Below are 23,914 nucleotides of genomic sequence, written 5' to 3' on the forward strand. Positions count from 1 at the left end.
TCTTCCCACTCTGGGCTCCAGCCAACTGACACTGCCAGGGACCCATAGGGATTCACATATAAACAATAGTTTGTATGTCCAAGCAACATCCACCTCCATCTAACAGCCTTGGTGAACCTTCAGGCCAGGGGCACATACTCTCTGCCATGCAATTTACCCTTGGAAGTACAGCCAAGGAAGAGGAGCACACAGCTCCTGGAAGCAACCTCAGTCATGTCCGGGTAGGAACTTCTGGGATGCCAGAGTGTGGTACAGAATAGGGAAGCCCAGGCTCCAGGCAAACATGTCCCCTTATTCCCATGGACTCCTTGCCGCCACAGACGTGGACATGCCCGGAGGAAGGCCTGAGTAGAGTCCAGGACAAAGGCCCCTACCTAACAATTAAAGCAGTCATTAGTATTCTCATTAAACTCTTTTAACATGAAGGTAACTGCGGCTCAGAAAGGTTAAGCAACTGTTACTTAGCCCAACTGCTAGAATATGGTAAGTTTTCAATATGGGGTGAATAAATGAGGAATAAATGACACACACCTAATTAGTGACATTCTCTCCAACATGAACACGGTCTTCTCTTTCTCTCTCCAGAGCTAATTCCACAGTTCCAGGCTGACTTCAATACATACTGCTATGCTAGTTTTTCATGGTTTTGAATACTCTTCTTGAAAGCTCATTCACTCATACATTTATGTTTATGTTAGTGTGTAATCATGTGTATGCACACATACACGCACTATATGCTAGCTGCAGCTTATCTTGGGAACAAATCTTAAATATGGCTTGCAGAAATTATTAAGTCTCATTTCATTATTTGATTTCCCCTACACAAATTTCATCTGTCATAAGTTCTGGCTGATTTATGACTCAGGAATGCAATACTTATAAACCTCGCCATCCAAAACAGCACTCAAATTCCATCAAAAATTACTGTTCTCACTTTAAAAAAATGTATTACAAATATAAAGTTCTGTCTCCCAGCTGGAATCCAGAAGAATAAATATGAATATGAAAGTTAAAGGAAGGCTCTGATAAAATCATTAGAGTAATTTATATAATATTTATTTTTCTATTTTTCCTTCTACATACAAGGCAATGCATGAATAGAAACAGAGACGTGTCTAAAGAACACAAATTGAAAATGATGAATTGAGTAGGTGAAGAAATCAAACTATTTCTGACCTACCTAATAAAAAGGCAATTGGGAGAGGTAACCTCCGGTAATATAAAGAACACTGGAATTAGAGTCAAAAGCTGGGGAGGCAAAAAAGAAACTAAAATTCATTGAACACTTACAATGTTTCAGGTACAGGGCTAGTGCCTTTATATACTTTATTGTTAAAAGTGTCAAACCTTCGATAAGGTTGACATTCACCTATCTGTTGCTCCCTTATCTATAATATGAATATCTCTATACATTGTACATTATAAATAACAGTAATATGAACAAAAAAAAGGGGGCAATTGCTAGCATGGCTGTGCACTGGATTTGAGAAAGAATACAGAGAAATAACCACGGTATTCCTGTCTCACTGCACTGCAAATCCTAGGATCGTAATCAGATCCCATTACTATCAGTGAATCACAGTGTTCCCTGGCATGCCTGCATCTGGGAACACCCTACTGAGGAGCTGGTTAATATTCTATTATATCTCACAGGAAGAATTCAAATGACACCTCATAGTTGGCCCTTTTATGATTGCCCAGAATAGATGTGGCAATGGGCTATTTGTAAGCTCAAAATTTTATGGTTTAGATAAACCAAAAGTATATCTAGCCGTCTAGTTATAGGATACACATCCAAACCTGTCTTCTATTTTTTAAGTTGGGAGAAAGAAAATGGCGTATTAATAAAATAACTCAAAAAGCCAGGTATGCTTCAATAATTTTTAGTAAATGCCTAAAAATAGACTTCTTTTTATCACTAATTTCATTCTTTCAATAAAGTAGTATAGTTATTTTCAATAAAACAATAACAAAACAGTTTGGATGCTGTGGCTAAGGCCTGTAATCCCAGCACTTTAGGAGGCCGAGGCCAGAAGATGCTTGAGCCCAGGAGTTGAAGATCAGCCTGGGCAATATGGCAAAACCCCATCTCTACAAAAAAATATGTATATAAATTATCTGGTTGTGGTGGTGCATGCCTGTGGTGCCAGCTACTCAGAAGACTGATGTGGGAGGATCACCTGAGCCCGGGAGGTTGAGGCTGCAGTGAGGTGTGATCATGCCACTGCACTCCCGCCTGGGTGACACAGTGAGACACTGTCTCCAAAAAATAAAAAGTAACAAGATAGAAATGTCATGACTTTGAAGTTTGATTATAGCCACTCTTAGTTATTTTATATAATTGAACATACATAAGGCCAGGAGGGGTGACTCACACCTGAATCCCAACACTCTAGGAGGTCAAGGTGGGAGGATTGCCTGAGCCCAAGAGTTCAAGACCAGTATAGGCAACATAAAGAGACCCCCATCTGTACAGAAAATTAAACCAAATAGCAAGGCATGGTGGCATGTGCCTGTAGTCCCAGATGCTGTGGAGGTTGAGGCAGGAGGATCACTTGAGCCCAGGAGGTCAAGGCTGAAGTGAGCTGCAATCGGACTGTTGTTGCACACCAGCCTGGGCAACAAAGCAAGACCCTATCTAAAATAATAATAATAATAATACATAAAACATAAGTGTTTATAAAAATAAGCAAAGACAAAGACAATCCAAATCATTATAATACAATGTAATATCAGCTATAGTAAATGAGTCATTATATTGGAGGTATCGTAATTTATATTGCATTTTATTTAAAATTTGTGAAGATATATATGTTGACATACGTTAGGTGCTTTTTATTTATTTTTTGCCTACAGAAATATAATTATTCACCAGATATTTTCTCAGCTGTTGTAGAGATCACAATTAGAAATCATGTATGTATCATGCCCCAAAACAATTCAGACTATTAAGAAAGATACATAACTTATAATCACATAAATTCAATACAGTAATACATGGAATAAAAGTTGAAGATAGAATATAGAAGGTAAAATAAAAATTTAAAAATTAATGTCATTTTCTTAAAATTAAAGTCATCATAAATTATATTTTAAAAACATTTCACATTTTTGAAAGCAACTTGCTATATGATGCCAGACTGTGGAATTCTATAAATAAGTATTCAAGTTTGAAAAATATATTTTAAAAGATATTCAATTTTTTAAAAAAAAAATGAAACATATGGAAAAGAAGAATAACAAAATAAGCAAAAACTTTCACTATGTCTTATGAAATATAAAGTGGTGCCAAAATTTTGTCACTTATTTCCTGATACTGATGTCTGTGATACCAAATAACCGAAAAAAAGAAGCCAAAAAATAAAAAGGAAACTAAGGTAACCAAGAAAAAATAAAAGGATACTCTTACAACAAAACATAATTAATGGCTAACCAATGTGAAAAGACTTAAATTAACACATGGCCGGGTGCGGTGGCTCACGCCTGTAATCCCAGCACTTTGGGAGGCCGAGGCAGGTGGATCATCTGATGTCAGGAGTTCCAGACCAGCCTGGGCAACACAGTGAAACCCCGTCTCTACTAAAAATACAAAAACTAGCCACGCATGGTGGCACATGCCTATAGTCCCAGCTACTCAGGAGTCTGAGGCAGGAGAATCACATGAACCTGGGAGTTGGAGGTTGCAGCGAGCAGAGAAGATGGCACCACCACACTCCAGCCTGGCTACAGAGTGAGACTCCATCTCAGACAACAACAACAACAACAATACATATTCCACAATCTTCCCCTGAGGTCTGGGACAATCTAGATCAAACACCTCCTCAAGAGGAAGGTTGGGAACAGCATACGTGCATTTTAATGCTATCCTTTCAGCATGAGCATTTCCATTTGTCTATTCCAGATTTTAAAAAAGAAACTAAACATTCCTAATCTGTAATGTTTGATCTAGCAAAATAAAAAGAAGCAAAAAGCAAACAAAAATTTAGATCAACTCAACTTTATTTTGATTCTACTTAAAATTATTTAAAAATCTTTATTTGATACAAAAGGTTAATAAAAAGGCATTCTCTTATAAGTTATTAAGTATTAGACCCACTTTTCAAAATGTATGATTTCTACAAGAGTTGATTAATCAGAAGTGTCCAATATAAACTACAGTTAAACTAGATGATGGCACAAAAAAATCAATTCAAGGAACAAATGGTGAAATAAATATTATATGTCTAATTAAGACCATCATCCATAACATCTAGAAAACAAAAAGAACTTCCTTTACTTAACTATCATGTTCTAAGTTTCTCTTTTCAATTTTAAAATGTTTAATCTAAACCAAGAATGGCACTATGGTAACCCAGGTATATAAAGAAAGAGCTGTCCTGTAGGCTGACTCATAATCGCTGACTTAGTTCACTCAGTTTATGAAAAACATTCAAATGTCCATGGGTTTTCCTTCCTTAAAACACATACAAAATGGCTGCTTAGATTCTAGCACACTACGTGAAAAATATCAAAATGGAGGGATGTGGGAAAGCTCTTTTGTGTCATATATTTCTGAGTTTCAGTAACTGCTGAGACATGCAGCCATACAGTTTCCCATCTCTATTCATTTATTTGTTGATGTGTTTACCGCCCACACTTACTGCCTATTGAAATTCTCCTCATCTTCTCCGGCCTGGCTCAAATGCCATACTCAGAGTGTGGGGGCTGTGGATAAAGCTCAGAGAGAGGATAGAGAGATTGGATGAGATAAGATCTCATGAAAGTACAGTCATTTTAAAGCCATTTAAAGGTGCTTTTGTAAGGAACTGGGAACCTTTGCAAAGGTTTCTACAGGAAAGTAATGTGACATTAAATATGTTTTGAAAAATTCTGTGTAAAGAATAATCAGAGATTCAAGAAAAGGGAGGTTGAGACACCAGGTAGGAGATTTTACAACATTTCAGGTTGGAACAACAAGCCCCTAAATTATGGCAGGAGGGATGAAGAAAAGGTTATATGAAACAGAAGCTGTTAGCTATGTGATGGCCATGACTGTGCTAATTCATCTTACTATCCCTTGTAGTTCCCAGAAAGTCTTCAGTTAGTACCTGATGAATAAACAATAGAGTAAAACATTACAGAGATACAGTCAATGAGGTGTGTGACTGATATAAAGAGATGAGTCAAAGATAAGTGGGGTCCCCAACTTGGCAAACAAGAGGGTCAGTGTCAGAAAACTACCAATATTTGCTAAGTGTCTACTAGGTATCATTAGTAGTGCCGTTGACTAAAAGGAGAAACTCAAGACACAAAGCAGATTGGGTTCTGGAGGAAGATAATACATTCAAATTAAGGCAAATTGCATTTGAGTTCCCAGTGGAACTACCAGGAGGTATCTAGCATGTAGTTGAAAATTCAGATGAGGAACTCAGATGTTAATCTGTGGCTCAAAAATATAGAGGAGACAAGTGAAGTCAATAAAAATGAGCTTCTCCAAGGAGAAACCATAGCCGAGCAAAGAGAAAAGCATGAGCTGAAGGAGGACAAAAAGATGTACTGTTTTTGGATTAGCAAAATGTATATCTCTTCATTATGATAGTTTTCAGACTGTAACAGTGAAATTGTGGACAACAATATGCTCAGAACTCTTAAAATTAAACACAGTAATGCCTTTGAGCATATAGTTTACATGCTGTGAAATCTACCTGCAAAAGTACCTGAATCAGTTCAGATGAGGTCTAGACCAACTGGAGATTTAATTTAGAATGCAAGCAAAAATCTCTTACGAAAATCCTAAGAGTTTGGTTAACGTTAAAAAATAATAAAATCCCTACTGTGAAATTACAAAGTTCTTTTCTCAAAGCACATTATAAACAGCAGTTGCAAGGATTATTAACCAAATATTACCGTGCAGAGGGATAAAGTGATCTCGTAAAGGCCTCACAGAAATTCTAATCTAGACTGAAGGTATTTTACTCTGGGTTTATCAGACCAAATCTGGATTATTATATTTGATTCCAAGCAACACCCTCTACAATGATATTGATAAACTGGAGGTGAACAAATCTCCTATATGAAATACAGTTTCATAATAGGTGCTGTAAATCCTTCATCTCAAATAAATTCTTTCCAAATTTAGGATAGGTAAGTTTGGTGCCCTGATTTTCAGATACGAAAAGTGAGGATTAGAAAAATTCAATACCTGACCATGTCTCTCTGACATGTCAGTTTTTCAATATTCTATAGATGAGCTTAAAGCCACCTTGTATCAGGAAGAACTAAGAAAGTAAGTGAGACTTAGATTGGAGACAGTAAGACACAAATTGAGGAGCAGGAGAGAGGCAGTATTGCATAATCAAAGATTTATGTTTCCTAAAGCCTTGCTACTCAATGTGTGCTTACCAGGCCAGCAGCAATGGTATCACCTGGGAGAGAACTCCACAGCCACTCCCGACTTGCTGAATCAGAATCTGCATTTCACAAGTTTGAGAAGTGCTGATCTGAAGAACTATTATAGAGAGAAGGGATTAGAGATTTTTTCCTATGTTTCTATTTTTGTTTCTCAGAAGGCTTGAATTAAGAAGCTTCCAAAAGACAGATTTTGAATTAATATTGGGGAAAAATCATTTAATAATCAGAGTTGACAACATATGTCATCCATTGAAGATCATAAGATTCAAGCAGAAAGCTGAACTAAGGCTGTGAGCGGTGGCTCACGCCTATAATCCCAGCACTTTGGGAGGCCAAGGTGGGCTGATCACCTGAGATCGGGAGTTCGAGATAAGCCTGACCAACATGGAGAAACCCCGTCTCTACTAAAAATACAAAAAAAAAAAGGCCGGGCATGGTGGCGCATGCCTGTAATCCCAGCTACTGGGGAGGCTGAGGCAGGAAAATCGTTTGAACCCAGGAGGTGGAGGTTGCAGTGAGCCAAGATTGCACCATTGCACTCCAGCCTGGGCAACAAGAGTGAAACTCCGAGAGAGAGAGAGAGAGAGAAAGGGAGGTAGGGAGGTAGGGAGGGAGGGAAGAAAGGAAGAAAGGAAGATGAACTACACATGTAATTTTTGGTGTTCTGTATCTCCTCTAACCCACGACCTTTTTAAGATAAAGGCCTTTTTTTTTTTCTCTATTGACCCATACTTCAGTTCTAGACAGATTATAAGTAGACAATGGATGTCTGTCAAATAATTGAAAATGTAAATGAATGTACAGTGGTGATGGAGTCAGTGGGTTCAAATATGAAGGTAAATGACCTTTAAAGTTTTCTATAATATTAAGACTCTGATTACAATGTTAATGGGGTATAGGTTTGCTTTTTAATTCTATCTATATGCAGGACAGAGCAGAATCAAAAAATTTCACCCAACAAACTCAAATTTCCCAAAGGTTCATAGTGTATGTGAAGATGGCTCTATTTATGAGTATTCCTAGAACATTGCTGAGGTCTTTCACTCTCCCTCTCCACCAGGAGTAATAATTTGCATTCACCTTGTTTTGTTAGGCCTATGTTATTGGTAAGGTGACTCATCCAACAAATATATTTTATGTGACATCTACGTGTCAAGCAATATGCTAGGCTTTGTTCTTTACCATGTTCTACGTAAGGACTAACCTCAAGAAATGACTTTATTAGCACCCTGTTCTAATCAAACAGTAAACTAGCCAGTGATTCAGTAGAATCCTACATTCACTCTCAACTCAAATGTAAATAGGGAGAAATAATCCTCTAGGAACCCTCCAAATTGTTTTTGTAAAAGTTTCCTCATGTTTGACACACACTATGAGGTGGCCTCTAACTGACTGTTACGACATTTTCCTCAAAAAGAAAAAGAAAAAGCCCTTTTCATGGTTAAAACTGATTTTGTATTATACTTCAAATTCAGGGAGTAGGCCAAGCTTATTTTTGGTGAAGTAACATGATCAATGGTACAAAAGATAAAACTGAATTTTCCTGTGTATATTGTAATAATATTGCACAGATAAAGAAAATGGGAAAAAAAAGAAAAAGGTCAAATACCAATAACACCTATGGAAATAGATAATGTGTATAATATACATGAATAAAACTCACAGAAACTCTTAAGATATCATTTTAGGATATGTTTTAACCATATCTTTCCTTACCAAGTCTTCCACTATTATCACTAATGAGCATAAATTAATTTCACAAACTGTCCATAATATTAAACATGATGATTCTAAGAGAATGTCAAGGCTGATATTTAGTAAACGTTGTTTTTTTAAAAATTTTCATAATTGATGAAGTCCTGGTGGAAAACATATCTAAAAGGTATATCCCAAGTCTGGGAAATCTAAAAACTTGATAATTAAGGCATGACTTGCCTCTCCACAACCATTCCAATCAGTTCCTATGGCATCCTATACTTTACTACATTTCTATTGCTTAAAACTGTCCTGCAATATGACATTACACTTTAACCTACCCAGAAATAAGTCTCCAACTTTCACTCAAAATCACATGGTTCCTTCCCTGTCTGTTTTTTAAAAATTGTTATATTATCTTCGAGACTACACTAGTAAATAAACATATTTTCCATTAAAATAAATACTAGTTCCACTATATTATTAAATTCCTCCAGGGCTGAGGTCCAAACTTATATAATGGTCTACCTTGAAGGCCTGTCAAAATGCTAGAAGGAAAATTTAGAAATACAGTCAATTTGTGTCCAGTTGAATGACTCTAAGAACAAATAAAGAATATACAACAGAGAAGCTAATAAAAATATATTTGTTAAATTTGTGATATTCCATTTAATATACATGTCAAATCTTCTAGAACCTTCTATCAAACATATCATTAAACCATTTTCTTATATCTGACATACAGATACCTTGGAACACATAGACCTGCCCTCCATGAGTATTAGCATCATAAATATATATCAAGAATAATAAAGCTGAAAGGAATTTCGGAAATCATTGATAGTAACCCTTTCGTGCCAAAAATAAGGAAACTAAGCTGAAGAGAAGAAAAACGACTTCCCCAAGGTCACTAGTACTCTATCTCCCAGTCCAGTATTTTTTATATGACATCATTTTACCTTAGACTGAATCAAAAGCCTCTTTTATTTATATCTTCTTTTTAAAAAGGTAGGGTTTCAAACCAAGCAAAAGAATAAATACAGAGAACTGTAGCATACACAGAAGACTTATTTAATGCTGCTATCAATAACTTTAAAAGTAAGAGAGAAGAAGAAAAACCAATGAGGTAATCAAGAGTTGACAGAAAGAACCTTTTTCATTAAACCCAATCGATACTGTATTTCCCCATCACTTAGCGCTTCACCAAAGAAAGTGAAACCAGAGTGAATACGTTCCCTCAAGGGTATTTAACACTAAAATGACTTGTTGGTCTCAACTGTAAATGTAAGGACCAGACATGACTAAATCTGAAATCAATGGCAAAGGTTATTCCTCATTAACCTAATGTTAAGAAACCTAAGCCAGTCAAAATAGAAATGGGCCCTTTTCCAAACTGTCTGCACCACCCACTCCCTCTGGGTTTCTGGGGCAAAGACATAAACGAATATAAAGATGTTCCTTCTTTCAGCATTCCCATAGAAACTGCCCCCTGCATCAGTGGGTGCTCTGATAAGAAAGAGGTAAAGTTTGAAGGTGTTAGGCAAAGTAAATACTAAGTATAAGAAGGGATGGCCATTAGGAGTTGGGTTGGGGAATAAGTAAAGACATGAAGTTCTAAGTATTTATCTAACAACTATATATCAAATTAAACTGGAGTAACGATATTTTTGCAATTTAATATCAAATGAAGAGATATTTGTATTAGCCAAAAATACTGATTTAGTTTCTTTCCCAAAATTTTCACATATATGCAGAAATTCCCTCAGAGCCTGACTAGTACTGATGCCATGAGCACATTAGTCACCAATGGAATTAATTTCGTTTTGATGAATTATTTCTGATCACCTATTATGTAGAAAGCATTGAAATGACAGGGCCCTTGCCCTCCAAGAACTCACTCTCCAGCAGCAGAGACAAACAGGTACTTATAGAGTAATTATAAGACAAGACGGACTAACCACAGACAACAGTGCAGGGTATAAGGCCTGGGGCAGGCAGTGATTCATTCTACCTGGAAGGATCTGAGAAGATCTGGCAGAAGAGATGGGAGTTGAGCTGGGCTTTGAATAATGGTCAGGACTGCAGCAGAGTGGATAAATGAGGGGTTGTCTCTTGGTAAGTGAAGGATAGGTGTGGAGGTTAATGGCATCCCTCGTGGAGAAATAAAAACATCTATAAACTAAAAGAACTGAAATGGATAGATGCAGTAAATGTTCTATGAATGTCAAGAAGGTTTGGGTCGGCTAGAGTAGTATGTGGGGAACGGTGGAGAAAGAACCTTGATTGTGGAGCCTATTCATATTGATGATACAATAATAAACTGTCTGCTGTTAACCACGCATTGAGTCCACACGTGTATTTTTAAAAGACAGATTGTGGCTAATTTTTTTAAATTAAGAAATTACTGTTTTTCTTGAAATATAGACATTAAAGGAGAAACAGTCCAAAATAATACAGCAAAACTATAACTTGGAACACAGTAACACAAATCCGGCAAGAGTTAACAAATCTTAATTAAATACTGTTTTACACAAAAGAAGGCAAGGATTTTCTCAGTATTTCTATATCCCATTCCCTAGCACATGATATACAAATACTCAATGGGTGTGTAGTGATATAACTTGACTATAGATATTTAAACGCATCTACCCAACATTTATATCGCTCCAGACACAGAACAGGCAGATAGCTCTTGCTACCATCATTGGGCAATGGGCCCTAAAAGGAGGCAGCTGTGGGGTAGCAGTAAGGCATAGGCTTGTCGCAAATTTCAGTCCTTGCTCTGCGTTTCATAGTTGTATGACCTAACACCCACTATGAGTCTTATTTCGTTCTTCCATGAGGTGGGCAGGTGTATTGTAATGAGCTGTGCTTTCCAATTCAAACCCACCAACACTTTTCATATATACCTTACCAGGTGGACATCTCAAGGCTAATGTCACAGATACTCAACCCCAAGTGCAAGATATATAATGGCCTGGGACAAAAGTCTTAATCGAAGTGCCAGTTCAATCAGACTTTGAATTCAAATAATGAACCCAGGTGCATAAAGCTTGCTGCTCTTCAGCCCTAACAGGTGTCCGCATAATCGCAAAGAAAACCAGCACCAGACTGAATGTAGCTGCTGAGCATGAAAAAGACAGCAGGCAGGACAGCAGCTTCAGTGAAAATAACAAGAGTCAGGACCAAGGAACCTCCATCTTCACCAGACCAAAACTTACCCTGACGGGGCAGGCTCCCAACCAAGACGGTAGTTCCATTAGCAGAATTATAATGAATGGAGCTCTAACTCATAAAGCCATGTGGTAACCCAGAAAATGCACTCGGGAACATTTCAAAGAAGGGAGTTTTGTGGCAATACCAGGAAAAGCATAATTTCAAAGCAAGTTTCCTTCTTGGTCCTGCTTTTCTCATGACCTGTAGGTGGAGAGGGAGGAGTAGATAGAATGCCTGGGAAACCAGAGCTGCAGAATGCAGAGGCGGCCTGGCCACAATGCTGCCAACTCCTTTCCTGAGCAAAGCTGCAGAGGATAATGGCCCAGGGATTGTCAGGGAAAGACAGGTGAGGCAAGGAGGCAATGAGGAATCCTCTCTACTTTTCTGAAAAGAAAGTAAATCTCCAGTTTCTCAGAGGAATATCCTATAAGAAGACTACAGAGGATGTCTGAGTTTCTACCATTGTGACTTCCTTTCCTAGAATTCTGAGCTTCTGAACCATCACCTCATATGCCATCTATTCCTCTCCTAGCTAGAGTCGAGTTGCAAAAACCCCACCGCAGTATCCTTTGAAGCAACAAAGCATGACAGCAACACATATGTGACTCGCTCCTCAGTGAGAAACTTGGGTTTCCATAGAATTTGAGATCCTCTAGATGTTCCATCATTTTCTATTAATTACTCAGATATGAATGAACCTTTTCTGTTGCGGCCTCTGTGGGTAACTCCGGGTGACTTTCCTTTCTCAAATGTAATATTGTATGTAGAAGGTATACTGTATAGACAGCTAGAGCTATTTGGCTGAAAACAGAACCTGACACCTATTCTAACCAGAAAATCTGAATATAGATCCCTACTTTGGGCACTTATTTAAATTCTGCCCCTGTTTCTTGATGATTTTTAATGCATTATCTGATTCTAGGACACTGTGAAGGTGATCTGGGTCATCTTTTGCATTCCCAAAATTAAAATACAACATTTAAATCACCAGTGCAATTAAAAAAAAAACTCTTTATGAACTTTTTAGTCTATTTTATCTTTATAATAACTTACACAACTTATCCAGGTTTATAGTTCTTCTTTCATGAATTTCACTCTTCCCTTCAAACCCCCTTTTAAAAAAAAATCTAAAACACTGCATGCAGCACACTGATTTAACTTCTAATCCTTGAAGAGACAAAATAAGCCTAAATTGGTGTCAAGAGAAAGACTGATATTTTAGACAGATTTCTTTATTAGTGCATTGCAAGTGATTAAACCATAGGATGCAGTTAGGAACATCCAAAACAGCACACTAAGAGAATAGTTTTGTCCTTCAAGTAAGAAGCAGGGAAAAGATTTGTGTTTCATGTTCCCAGTCACAAATGTTTCTCCTGGGGTGAGGGGAGCTACAGTTAATAGCTTTTCAGGCTAAAGAGGCCCTTATATATTCTTTTTTCTTTCTTTTCTTTTTTCTTTTTTTTTTTTTTTTTTGAGACAGAGTCTCGCTTTGTCACCCATACTGGAGTGCAGTGGTGTCATCTCCAGTAGGTGCAACCTACACCTCCCGGGTAGGTGATTTTCCTGCCCCAGCCTCCCAAGTAGCTGGGATTATAGGCATGCACCACCATGCCTGACTAACTTTTGTATTTTGGTAAAGACAGGGTTTCACTATGTTGACCAGGCTGGTCTCGAACTCCTAACCTCAAGTGATCTGCCCCCCTCAGCTTCCCAAAGTGCTGGAATTACAGGTGTGAGCTAGCTCTTATATATTCTTATATACAGCTCCTTTGTTTTTCAAAGACAGAAACTGAGGTCCATTTCCAGGACTGGCAGAGTAGAAAGAAAACTAGATTAGGAAAAACAAACCTGAGTTCAAATCCAGAATCTAACCAGTCCTGTGAAACTGAGAAGCCCCAGGCTTTCCAGGACCTCAGCATCCTTAGGTGGGAAGGAGAGATGCTACCTTCAGAATCCTTCTTCCTCTGAGGCTTGCTCAATGAGTCAGGATGTCATTTCCTCATCAATTTAACAGCAACTGAAGAACTGCAGTGACACAGGCGGTATGATAAGTGCTGAGAAATCTAATGCTGACCATGGTCCTGTGTTTAGGAACTGAAGTTTTCATCAAGAAGACGAGGCATGCAAGCATTCCATATGATGATGCAGCTCAGTTTTGGGACATCATTAAACAAGGAAAAGATTCATATAGAAGCAAAAAAAAAATGGTACCTTGGACAGAATGTTCATGTGCCCCTCCCCTTGCCCAATGTTGAAATCCTAACCTCCAAGATGATATTAGGAAGTGGAAGCCTTTGAGAAGTGATTAGGTCATGAAGCCTCTCCCCTCATGAATGGGATTAGTGGTCTTACAAAAGAGACCCCAGGGAGCTCCCTTGCCCCTTCTGCCATTTGAAAAAGCAGCCAAGACTGCCATCTATGACCTAGGAAGCAGGCCCTCACAGACACCGAATCTTCTGGCACCTTGATCCTGGGAATGCCAGCCTCTCGAACTGTGAAAAATACATTTCTGTTGTTTAAGCCACCTGTGCATGGTATTTTATCATAACAACCAGAATGGGCTGAGACAGAAGAGATCATCATTGTAAATTCCATTAGTGTATAAAATTTCTAGGCATCATGGATGTATTCCTAAAGACATTAACAAAATCACTAATTTTGTTTAAGGGCCACAGTTATGAAATAAAGGAATTGGAACAGGTTGGGGACTCTCAACCCTGGCTGCATATTAGCATCATATAGGGGGTTAAAAACAAGCAAACAAAACTGATGGCTGATGCCTGGGTCCCAGAGTGAACACACTAAATCAGACTTCCTAGGTGTTTGGCATTAGTACATTTTAAAAACTCCCAGTTGATTTCATTTTCCAGCTAGGGCTGAGAACCACTGGCTTATATAAGCTCTACATGCTAACATTTTGTAATTCAGCATACTGATCCTATTTGACCCATGTCATTCTTCAGTTCTAGGGAACCAAGTTTGGTCTTAGGCCTTAGGACCCTCTCTACTGATTCCTGAAAAGTAACGATAAAAGACTGTATAGAGTACAGTTATCGCTCCCTATGTTCAGGGTGAGGAGTGGTGGTTACAAGACCCCCACCCTCAGGATACCCAACTGGTGGATCCTCAAGTCCTTTACATAAAATGGCATAGTATTTGCATAGCATGGTTGTACCATGGTTTTCTTCTTGAATACTTCCATCTACGGTTGGTTGAATCTTCAAGTGTAAAACCATCAGTCCAAGTTTCAATTATGAGGCATTAACATAAGTGTGGTTAGAAGCATGGAGTCTGGGAGGCCTATAAATACTACAAACGAATCAAATAACTAACAATAGGAAGAAAAATAGAACTTTATAAAATTTGTGTTTGAAAAGTCACTTGACTATTCAAAGGCCAATGAGTGTTTCCTTGAGAGTTCAAGAATAAAGTAAACAGCCTTATATATATGGATATTGTAAAACTATTAAACAATAAATAAAACCCAATCTTCCACCTTCACATTCTTTTCTTTTTTTTTGAGACCGTGTCTCGCCATGTGGCCCAGGCTGGAGTGCAATGACACGATCTCGGCTCATTGCAACCTCCACCTCCCGGGTTCAAAAAATTCTCCTGCCTCAGCCTCCTAAGTAACTGGGATTACAGGCACCCACCACCACGCTCAGCTAATTTTTGTATTTTAAATAGAGACTGGGTTTCACCATGTTGGCCAGGCTGGTCTCGAACTCCTGACCTTGTAATCCACCCGCCCCAGCCTTCCAAAGTGCTGCGATTATGGGTGTGAGCCACCACACCCGGTCCCCATCTTCACATTCTATAGTGTTTTGTAGTTGGGCAATTACATTATTTGACTTCTATCAACCCTGCTCCTTCCCCAGCGTTCCTCCATCTCTGCAAACATGCAATTCACTATGGAATAGTTCAGCCAGGGATTATCCAGGCACCTTCGACTCTCCACTCATAGTCTACCTCTAATGAGGTTCTGCTCATTCTACCTTTACCCACTCTTTTTATATCCATGGCCATGAACTTCGTTTCAACATCATCTATAGCCTAGACCAGTGGTTCTCAAATTTTTTGTTTTCAGGATCCTTTACACTCCTAGAAATTACTGCGTACCCCAAAGAGCTTTGTGCTTATGTAGTTTATATCTCTCAATACTTACTGTATTTAGAAGTTACAATGAAATTTTTCAAATAATTATGTTTATTAAAACAATAAGCCCCACTAAGTGTTAACATAAATAGTATGATTTAATAAAACTTATCTTTATTTTCCAAAACAAACAAAAAGGAATTAATGAAAAGACTAGTTTATAAATTGTTTGTAAATCTTTTTAATGTCTAGCTTAATAGAAGTCAGCTTGTTCTCAAGTCTGCTTCTGCATTCAATCTCTTTTGGTATCTTATTGTGGATGAAGTACATAAGGATAACCTGGCCTCACAAAGGAACGTGGTTGAAAAGGGAGGAAACTTTTAGTACCTTTTACAGATGATTGTGGATATATCACACAGTCTCTGGAAAATTCCACTGGACACTTGTGACAGAATGAGTGAAAATGGCAAATAACTAGTGGTATTAGGAAATATTTTTTATGAAAATCATTTTGACCTTGTGGATCCACTAAAAGATGTTCAGGAAGCTTCTAGGGCCTCTGTACCGTACTGTACTTTGAGAACTGCTGGTCCAGACTGATGCCCTAGCCTCCTTACTATTCCTTTGCTTCTACTCTGGCTCCGTTGCTATCCATTCTCTTCTCCAAAGGCAAAGTGCCCAATTAAAAATACAAGTCGCATGATATCACCCCGTACTGCTGATCTTTCTTTGGACCCTGGATTAAAATAAAAAATTCATCTTAGGCTTCTCAAGGCCCTGCGGTTCTTGCCAAGCTTTCCAACATCATCTGTACCCCTCTCCCCTTGTTCTCATTGCTCCAGCTATACTTCAATTTCTTCAAAAGCACCGAGCTCCCTCTCACATCAATCTTCATGCAAGTTGTTCTCTTCTGCCTTGAATGTTCTTCCATCCCTGCCTGCCTGTTTCATCTTTTGGAGCTCAGCTTAAATGATTCTTCTTCAAAGAGGCATTTCTTGACCAAAAGCTAGAGGTAATCCCTTCATCTTATAAATCAGCAAACTGAGGTGCAAAGATATTAAGAAACTTGCCTAATATTCTTACAAATAATAAGACCATAATTTGAATTTACATCCTACTCCAAAGTCCAGGTGCTTAATCATTCTGCTATGCTATCACTTAAGTTAAACAAACAAACAAAAAGATTAAATCTTACAGAGCTCTCTTTAACTTGGTGTTAACCTCTTTACTCTCTAAAACATCTGAAGCAATTGTTTAAGTTTATGGTTAAGATAGTCTGGCCCTCTGGGCCCAAGTCTCCAAGTGGGTCCTTAGGTATCCCATGTGGCACCCCTTGATATCATCAAGGCTCCTGGCATTCAGGCAGGAACATCTGAGCCAGGAGCCTAAGCCCAGCACATAACAACATAGCCATGGGACTGATTCTTCAGTCCTGCCCTGAAGATCTCCATCAGCTTTCCACTTCTCTCCTCCACACTGGGAGCTCTAGACCACACACACAGCAAAACAAACCATGTAACCATGTTCCTCATTTCTTGAACTTTTCATCAGATTCCCCCCAACAATAGTTTCCCAGCTTCCTAACCCTCAGTGTGGTGGGAGATAAAAGCAGATTATCTGCAGTGTGGAACTGGGGGCCATGTGACACTTAGTTATCTTCTGATTCCATGAATCTGAACAAGTCTTACTGCCACTTGAGGCTTAGTTTTCTTTTTTCTAAGATGGGGTTATTTCAGCAGACTGCTATAAAAAATAAAAGAAGCAAAAATTATAAAGAAATTCTATAAATCCTGAAGTCAAATTATTATTATTAAAATTTATTATTATAGATGATTAATTTATAGGCATTTTGCATCTAAGCCTTCTCCCACTCACAGATGCTTAGGAGGTAGTCTTGGAATCAGAGCCCTTTAGATGTGATGCACCTTTCTTTAGAAAATAGGAAAAGTTCTGTAATTCCATGGGTAAGCCAGAAGATAAAATCCAAAATGTAGCATATCAAGTGTGTCCCCTATGTCTAACAAGGCTGTTTTGTGGAATCATCATAAAATCTATAATAATTATATATGTCAAAAGCAAATATACATGATGATCATGCATTCAAAGAAGAGACAAGAAAAGATTAATTACTATTAACACATTTCCAGAGCAAATCTACAAATTTTCCAGAGCAAATTTATTCTCTCACCATAATAAAAGCAATGTGTTTCCATATGAATAAGCCCAGGACTTTTTAAAATACAATTTTATGAGACAAAGCTTACATTTCTAAAGATCTTCCAAAATATTCCTATTGCTTCCTCAAATGCAGAGACTGCCTCATTTCCTATAAATTGTTTTTCTACTTCTGTTCAAGGAAAACAAATTCATTAATACTTTAAAGACTTAATCTTGAGTTATGGCTTGATGAGATCTCTGTGGGATGAAAGAAATCAAGAGATCACAATAACTGCTATTTTAAAATGTTCTTACAATGGAAACATAATTTGTTGATGAGAATGCACTGCTGTAGAGAGAACAGAATTTAAAAAACATGTTCAAAATATCAGTTTAAACCCTAAGGTGGGTTTCTGAAAAGTTAGGGGTCTTAATGTTGTTGTTGTTTTTTTTTTAACAAAAATCAAGCCAAATATCATTTAATTAGGCTGATTTTGCAGTTCAGATATGAGTCATACTTTTAAAAGAGAAAATGTAATCAAAGTACTTCCTATAAATGTAAAATATCACCTGTCATATAAATCTATTCTTGACCATATATTGGCCAAAACTATTTCAATTTATAAAAATATAACTCATATTCCATAAATCACATGATTAAACATTATTTCACCTTTACTGTCAACTTTCTTCTTGAAGTTTCTATTTCCTATGATATTTTCTTCCTCTATGCAAAAGGATATGTTTTATAATAAAAATGGTGAATGAGTATACTGTTAAACACTGTGCATCTACCAAAAGAATTTAAAAGAATACTGAAATATTTTGAATAACCATAATTTTTATAACAGCAGAAACAGGGACTCAGATAGATAAGGTAAATGAAAATCAACAAAATCAGATAAATTACAATTACTACTTTGATTTATTTTACCATGTAGTGTAATTCTACTCCATCACTTTTTAAAGGGATCAGCGTATGAAATCAAATCTTTAAACTATGAAAAAATTCTGAAGATCTTTAGGTTTTAAGATAGATTTTTCCTGATTGATTATTCTTTTAATGTTCTGGTTTGAGGCAAGAAACTAAGTTATATAGAAATATAATAAAAACACCCACATCACTTAAAATACCTACATTTAGGCTTAATCAATTGCTTTGCTCTTTCCAGAGAGGGTCTCATTTGAAAAATGAAAAGAGTAATATTGATGACCTCCAAGGTTTGTGGCCACTCAGACATTCAGATTCTACGAACACCTTTCCCTCCTTGATTATGTGTTACCCTTTGTCTCTAATAACTTCTGAGTCAAAACATACATCATTTTGTAGTCAATCATTTGTACTATTGTTTCTACTCAAAATAAAGCAAAGGTTGGACATGAATAAGCATGTAATTCATACGGATGTACTAATAGTCTAGATACAGCAAATTAAGCAGCATCAACATTTAGGCAAATATTCTAGTGTGCCTGACTAATACAGCCTTTTCACACATAAATAATGACTCAAATAATAACTGTAAGCACACTCTTTTCTCATTAGAAAGTGTGCAAACAGAAATGTTCTGAAGGCTTTTTCATGGTTCAATGATCTCATCCAACTTTCCACTTCAGGGTCTCCAACATTTCATTTTCAAAGATCTACAGGCCCTAAGGGGCTCATTAACCCTATGCTGCCTATAGGTCTTCAATAATGCTATAGGGTGGTCATTGCTGAAGTCCAATGGCCTCCTTAGCCTATGCCTTCTTCTACAAGTTACCTCTTCTACTCTACCTTATCTCTGTTCTAATTATAAAATAATGATCACAATGATAATAATAATACCAATGGTTAAAACTTTGACAGAAGACATCCAGTTCTTTACACTAGTTGACGTTACTTTCTGCTGTGTTGCAAAGAAGGTAGGAAAAAAAGTCAACTGAATCTAGTTCTAGTCTCAATTTTGACAAAACCTAGTTGTGTAACCTTAGATAAATTACAAACTTGCAATGGATTTCTCATCTATAAAGACAGAGATTTTGCTGTACAAAAAGGATCCAATGGCACCCTGACCCTGAAACTGTGTGATGTGAGGCCATACCTGGTCATTTCCCATGTTTTCATTCTGTGTTACTGTCATTTTAACATCTGTGTTACATTTTAACATTCTGTGTTACTGAGCCCTTTGCCATGATAATTTCAGGATCCCCACTGTATTTATACAGCTTCAATACTACATATATCAGAACTTGGTTAGCTAAGAAAAAAGAGGAGGAGAGATACTCAATGTGTCAGCCCTGAAATCAGAAATACAACCGTGGCCTTTCCCATTAAACACTTGCCTTAGATTCACTTCCTAAGCCTCACTCCCCTAGAAAGTCTGGTCAATGGAACATGTGTCTCAGTGACAGAAATTCAGAGCGGAAATTCTTTATCAGGACAAATTATTCCACTTCACCATTTTACCATTTGTGAGTTACTTTGTTAGTTCACAATGATATGGCTTAGGAAGGCTAGTGGTTTCAAGAATCAGTCAACTATTAAGTGAATACAACGTCAAAGTGATTATAAAACAGATTCAAATAGTTTTTCTTTTTGGTGTTTAGCAACTTCCTCCCAATCCAACTAAAGATTCTTCTCTGGAACTGATATGTGGAAGGTGCTATCTCTCTATAAATAGACTTATTCCATGCTATGTGAATCATGGCTGCTGACAGCAAATCAACAGATTAATTATTTGGCTTTGTTAGTAAAGATGATAGCACATTATCATCTTCCCAAAATGCTTTTACACACACCACACGCCCATTCTTCTAAGCTAAGCTTCAGAACAAACTGAAATGGTAAACAAATACACGCAGTTTGCCCTTGCACTGGGAATGTCTTAATAGGTTCTGCCATCTCTCTGCCAGATTGTTATTTTGACACTTTAGCTAAAGGAAGTCACCAGTCAGGATCCTCTCTGATAAGATGAACACTGTGTAGAAGAAAAAGGGAGGCAAATTAAATGAACACTGAAGAAAACAATAAACTCAGAAATTGCCTCGAATCTCTGTTTTCTAATGAGATGCTAAGGAGGAGCCCACAGGAAGCAGCAAATACAGTCCTTCCTTCCCATGCAAAATGAAGCCATGAAAATTAAGCCATGCAAAAGTAACCCATTGATCATCTCCAACTCAACTCCAGATATCAGGATCAGTGTATCTTATCCGTTCACATATATCCACCTATCATTCTTATTATCTTGTTTTTTAGAAGAGGCTGACTATGATCAACTCAAAAACATCATATAATTATCCCAACTAGGGTGCAAGCACGTACTTCAGAGATTGAGATATAAAATCACATTGAGTTCAGAACCTTGAAGTTCTCTGTAGACCACATAAGCCCTAAGAAAAGAAGCCTCCAAATTATCCCTCCACAACAGAACAGGTTATTTTATTTTCCACTAGGTGAGTTACTTTGTAGAGGTAATTCAAACTATTGCATAAATCTTCACTTTATAAAATGAACATGCTATACTAATTGGACATAAAACAATAGGGTCTAATAGCTCCTGTCTTGGGATCATAATTATTTTTGTATACTCCTGAAATTTACTACTTTATCATCATCACAAAATAAGAAAATTAGCCTAGTACGGAGTGGACAATGTCATGAAAACCCAACGGAAAATGAAACAGGGTCGCTTCTTCACAAGGCTTAATCCCAAATTTCTGAGCTAATTCTGAGCCCCACTTGTCCAGACTTCCCAAGTGTCATCCTTCATCCAGTGGACCCAACCATGTACCTCATTGCTGGAAACCAACAGCACACCACAGTCAGAGTTGCAAAGAGACAAACTAGCCAACAGATTACAGGGCGTTACTCCCTTTCTAGACAGTATTTCCTTTCAGTTGTCCACAATAGGGGTAGAGCATCTGCAGAATGCAAATGACTCTGCAGCCACAACCCAGAAAACCAACAGTCTGATGGAAGCACAGATCTCTCCGCAATTCTGCTTCCATTCTCTCAAGCTGGGAACACTGGTCTGGCTTGACCTGGGAATCATCATGTCAAAACTTTGGGTATCCAATTTCCCTTTGCAAGTAGAGACATATCCAAAAGCAGTCATCTGCGGTCAGGGCTGCAGAAGAGAATTAGCTTCAGAAAGCCCATGCCATGAAAATCTCTGATCAAGCTGAAGTTTTCTTTACACTCCTTGAGGCCAAACAGTGTATACTGTCTTGTTCCCTCAATGTCTCAAAAGTGTGAGTGTGCGAAGTATGGTAATAGGACAGAAACGTTAATGAGCAGAGTCCTTGGAAACCATGAGAGGGGTTGGAAGAAAATAACAGGAAACTGAAGACTGTGTAAAGGAAGTGAAAGGGCATGAGGGAAAAATGAAGAGGTGAGAAATTGACAAGAGCGTCTGAAAGATGCAATGCCAAGTGTTGCCGGAGGAAGAGTTGGAAAAATAATAAATTTAAGTTCATCTGGTGTCTACTAGGTGTCTGTCATGGATTATGAGGGATAAGGGAAGGGCTGTATTAATCTTTAGGTCCTCAGTGGGCAGCGTAAGTACTGTACTCTACAGATGGATGGATGCGTGGATGGATAGATGGATGGATGGGAGAGCAGGAGAGAGAGAGAACGGATGAATGAATAAATGAATGAATGAGGTGGTCACTCCCTTCAAGGACTCTACAGGCTCTTTTGGAAGAAGTGCATCTATATATGTAATTCTTCTCCTAGTCAAACCCTGGATTGATCAAAGTAGAGTGTTTTTGCTGAATATGGGGCAAGAAGCTATTAACTGACAGAGTGGTTGAAAGGGAGAAGTCTGGAAATGAGAGAAGAGGGGTCAGAATGTAAAAGAGGAATCCTGGTTCCCTTCCACGGGGGTCCCGAGGTGCTTTGAGGAAGGGGAGAGAGGGTGTCCCCCTCTGGGGAGCCCACTCTCCGGGCTTCTACTGACCTGGTCTCCGCCTCACCGGCCTCTTGCGGCCGCTGCAGAAGCGCACTTTGCTGAACACCCCGAGGACGTGCCTCTCGCACAGGGAGCGCCCGTCTTTGCTGGGGCTGGAGCGGCGCTTGGAGGCCGACACTCGGTCGCTGTTGGACTCCCTCGCCTGCCGCTTCTGCCGGATCAAGGAGCTGGCTATCGCCGCAGCCATAGCTGCTCAGCGAGGGCCCCAGGCCCCAGGCTCTACTGCGCCCTCCGGCTCGCGCTCCGCCGGGGCGAGGGCAGGACCTCGGCGGCCAGGGACAGGGCAGTCGCGGGGAGGCAGTGCTAAAATTTGAGGAGGCTGCAGTATCGAAAACCCGGCGCTCACAAGGTTAGTCAAAGTCTGGGCAGTGGCGACAAAATGTGTGAAAATCCAGATGTAAACTTCCCCAACCTCTGGCAGCCGGGGGGCGGGGCGGGGCAGTCCCAGGCCCTCTTGCGAAGTAGACGTTTGCACCCCAAACTTGCACCCCAAGGCGATCGGCGTCCAAGGGGCAGTGGGGAGTTTAGTCACACTGCGTTCGGGGTACCAAGTGCAAGGGGAAGAACGATGCCCAAAATAACAAGACGTGCCTCTGTTGGAGAGGCGCAAGCGTTTTAAGGTGTCCAAAGTATACCTACACATACATACATAGAAAACCCGTTTACAAAGCAGAGTCTGGACCCAGGCGGGTAGCGCGCCCCCGGTAGAAAATACTAAAAAGTGAATAAAACGTTCCTTTAGAAAACAAGCCACCAACCGCACGAGAGAAGGAGAGGAAGGCAGCAATTTAACTCCCTGCGGCCCGCGGTTCTGAAGATTAGGAGGTCCGTCCCGGCAGGGTGAGGTCTACAGAATGCATCGCGCCGGCTGCGGCTTTCCAGGGGCCGGCCACCCGAGTTCTGGAATTCCGAGAGGCGCGAAGTGGGAGCGGTTACCCGGAGTCTGGGTAGGGGCGCGGGGCGGGCGCAGCTGTTTCCAGCTGCGGTGAGAGCGACTCCCGGCCAGCAACACTGCAAAGAGAGCGGGAGGAGAGGGAGGGGGGAGGGCGCGAGGGAGGGAGGGAGATCCTCGAGGGCCAAGCACCCCTCGAGGAGAAACCAGCGAGAGGCGATCTGCGGGGTCCCAAGAGTGGGCGCTCTTTCTCTTTCCTCTTGCTTTCCGGCACGAGACGGGCACAGTTGGTGATTATTTAGGGAATCCTAAATCTGGAATGACTCAGTAGTTTAAATAAGCCCCCTCAAAAGGCAGCGATGCCGAAGGTGTCCTCTCCAGCTCGGCGCCCACACGCCTTTAACTGGAGCTCCCCGCCATGGTCCACCCGGGGCCGCCGCGCCGAGCTGGTCTCCGCACAGGCTCAGAGGGAGCGAGGGAAGGGAGGGAAGGAAGGGGCGCCCTGGCGGGCTCGGGATCA

The 23,914-nt window shown here is 39.3% G+C and overlaps 1 protein-coding gene across 3 annotated transcripts in view; it reads right to left on the reverse strand.

Moving 5' to 3' along the window:
* Positions 1-23,914, reverse strand: part of FGF12 (fibroblast growth factor 12) — a 603,658-nt gene that overhangs the window by 249,757 nt on the left and 329,987 nt on the right. The window contains exon 1 of one of the 3 annotated variants that reach the window (XM_063621978.1): positions 22,491-22,988. The exons of the other annotated variants lie outside the window; for them this stretch is intronic. Within the exon in view, the coding sequence (XP_063478048.1) occupies positions 22,491-22,689 (199 nt within the window). The 5' untranslated portion in view covers positions 22,690-22,988. Of the gene's footprint in view, positions 1-22,490; positions 22,989-23,914 lie in introns of those variants that run through there. 3 annotated transcript variants of the gene reach the window in all.

Source organism: Symphalangus syndactylus, chromosome 17, assembly GCF_028878055.3.
Source record: "Symphalangus syndactylus isolate Jambi chromosome 17, NHGRI_mSymSyn1-v2.1_pri, whole genome shotgun sequence".
In the NCBI taxonomy this organism is placed as follows: Eukaryota; Metazoa; Chordata; class Mammalia; order Primates; family Hylobatidae; genus Symphalangus; species Symphalangus syndactylus.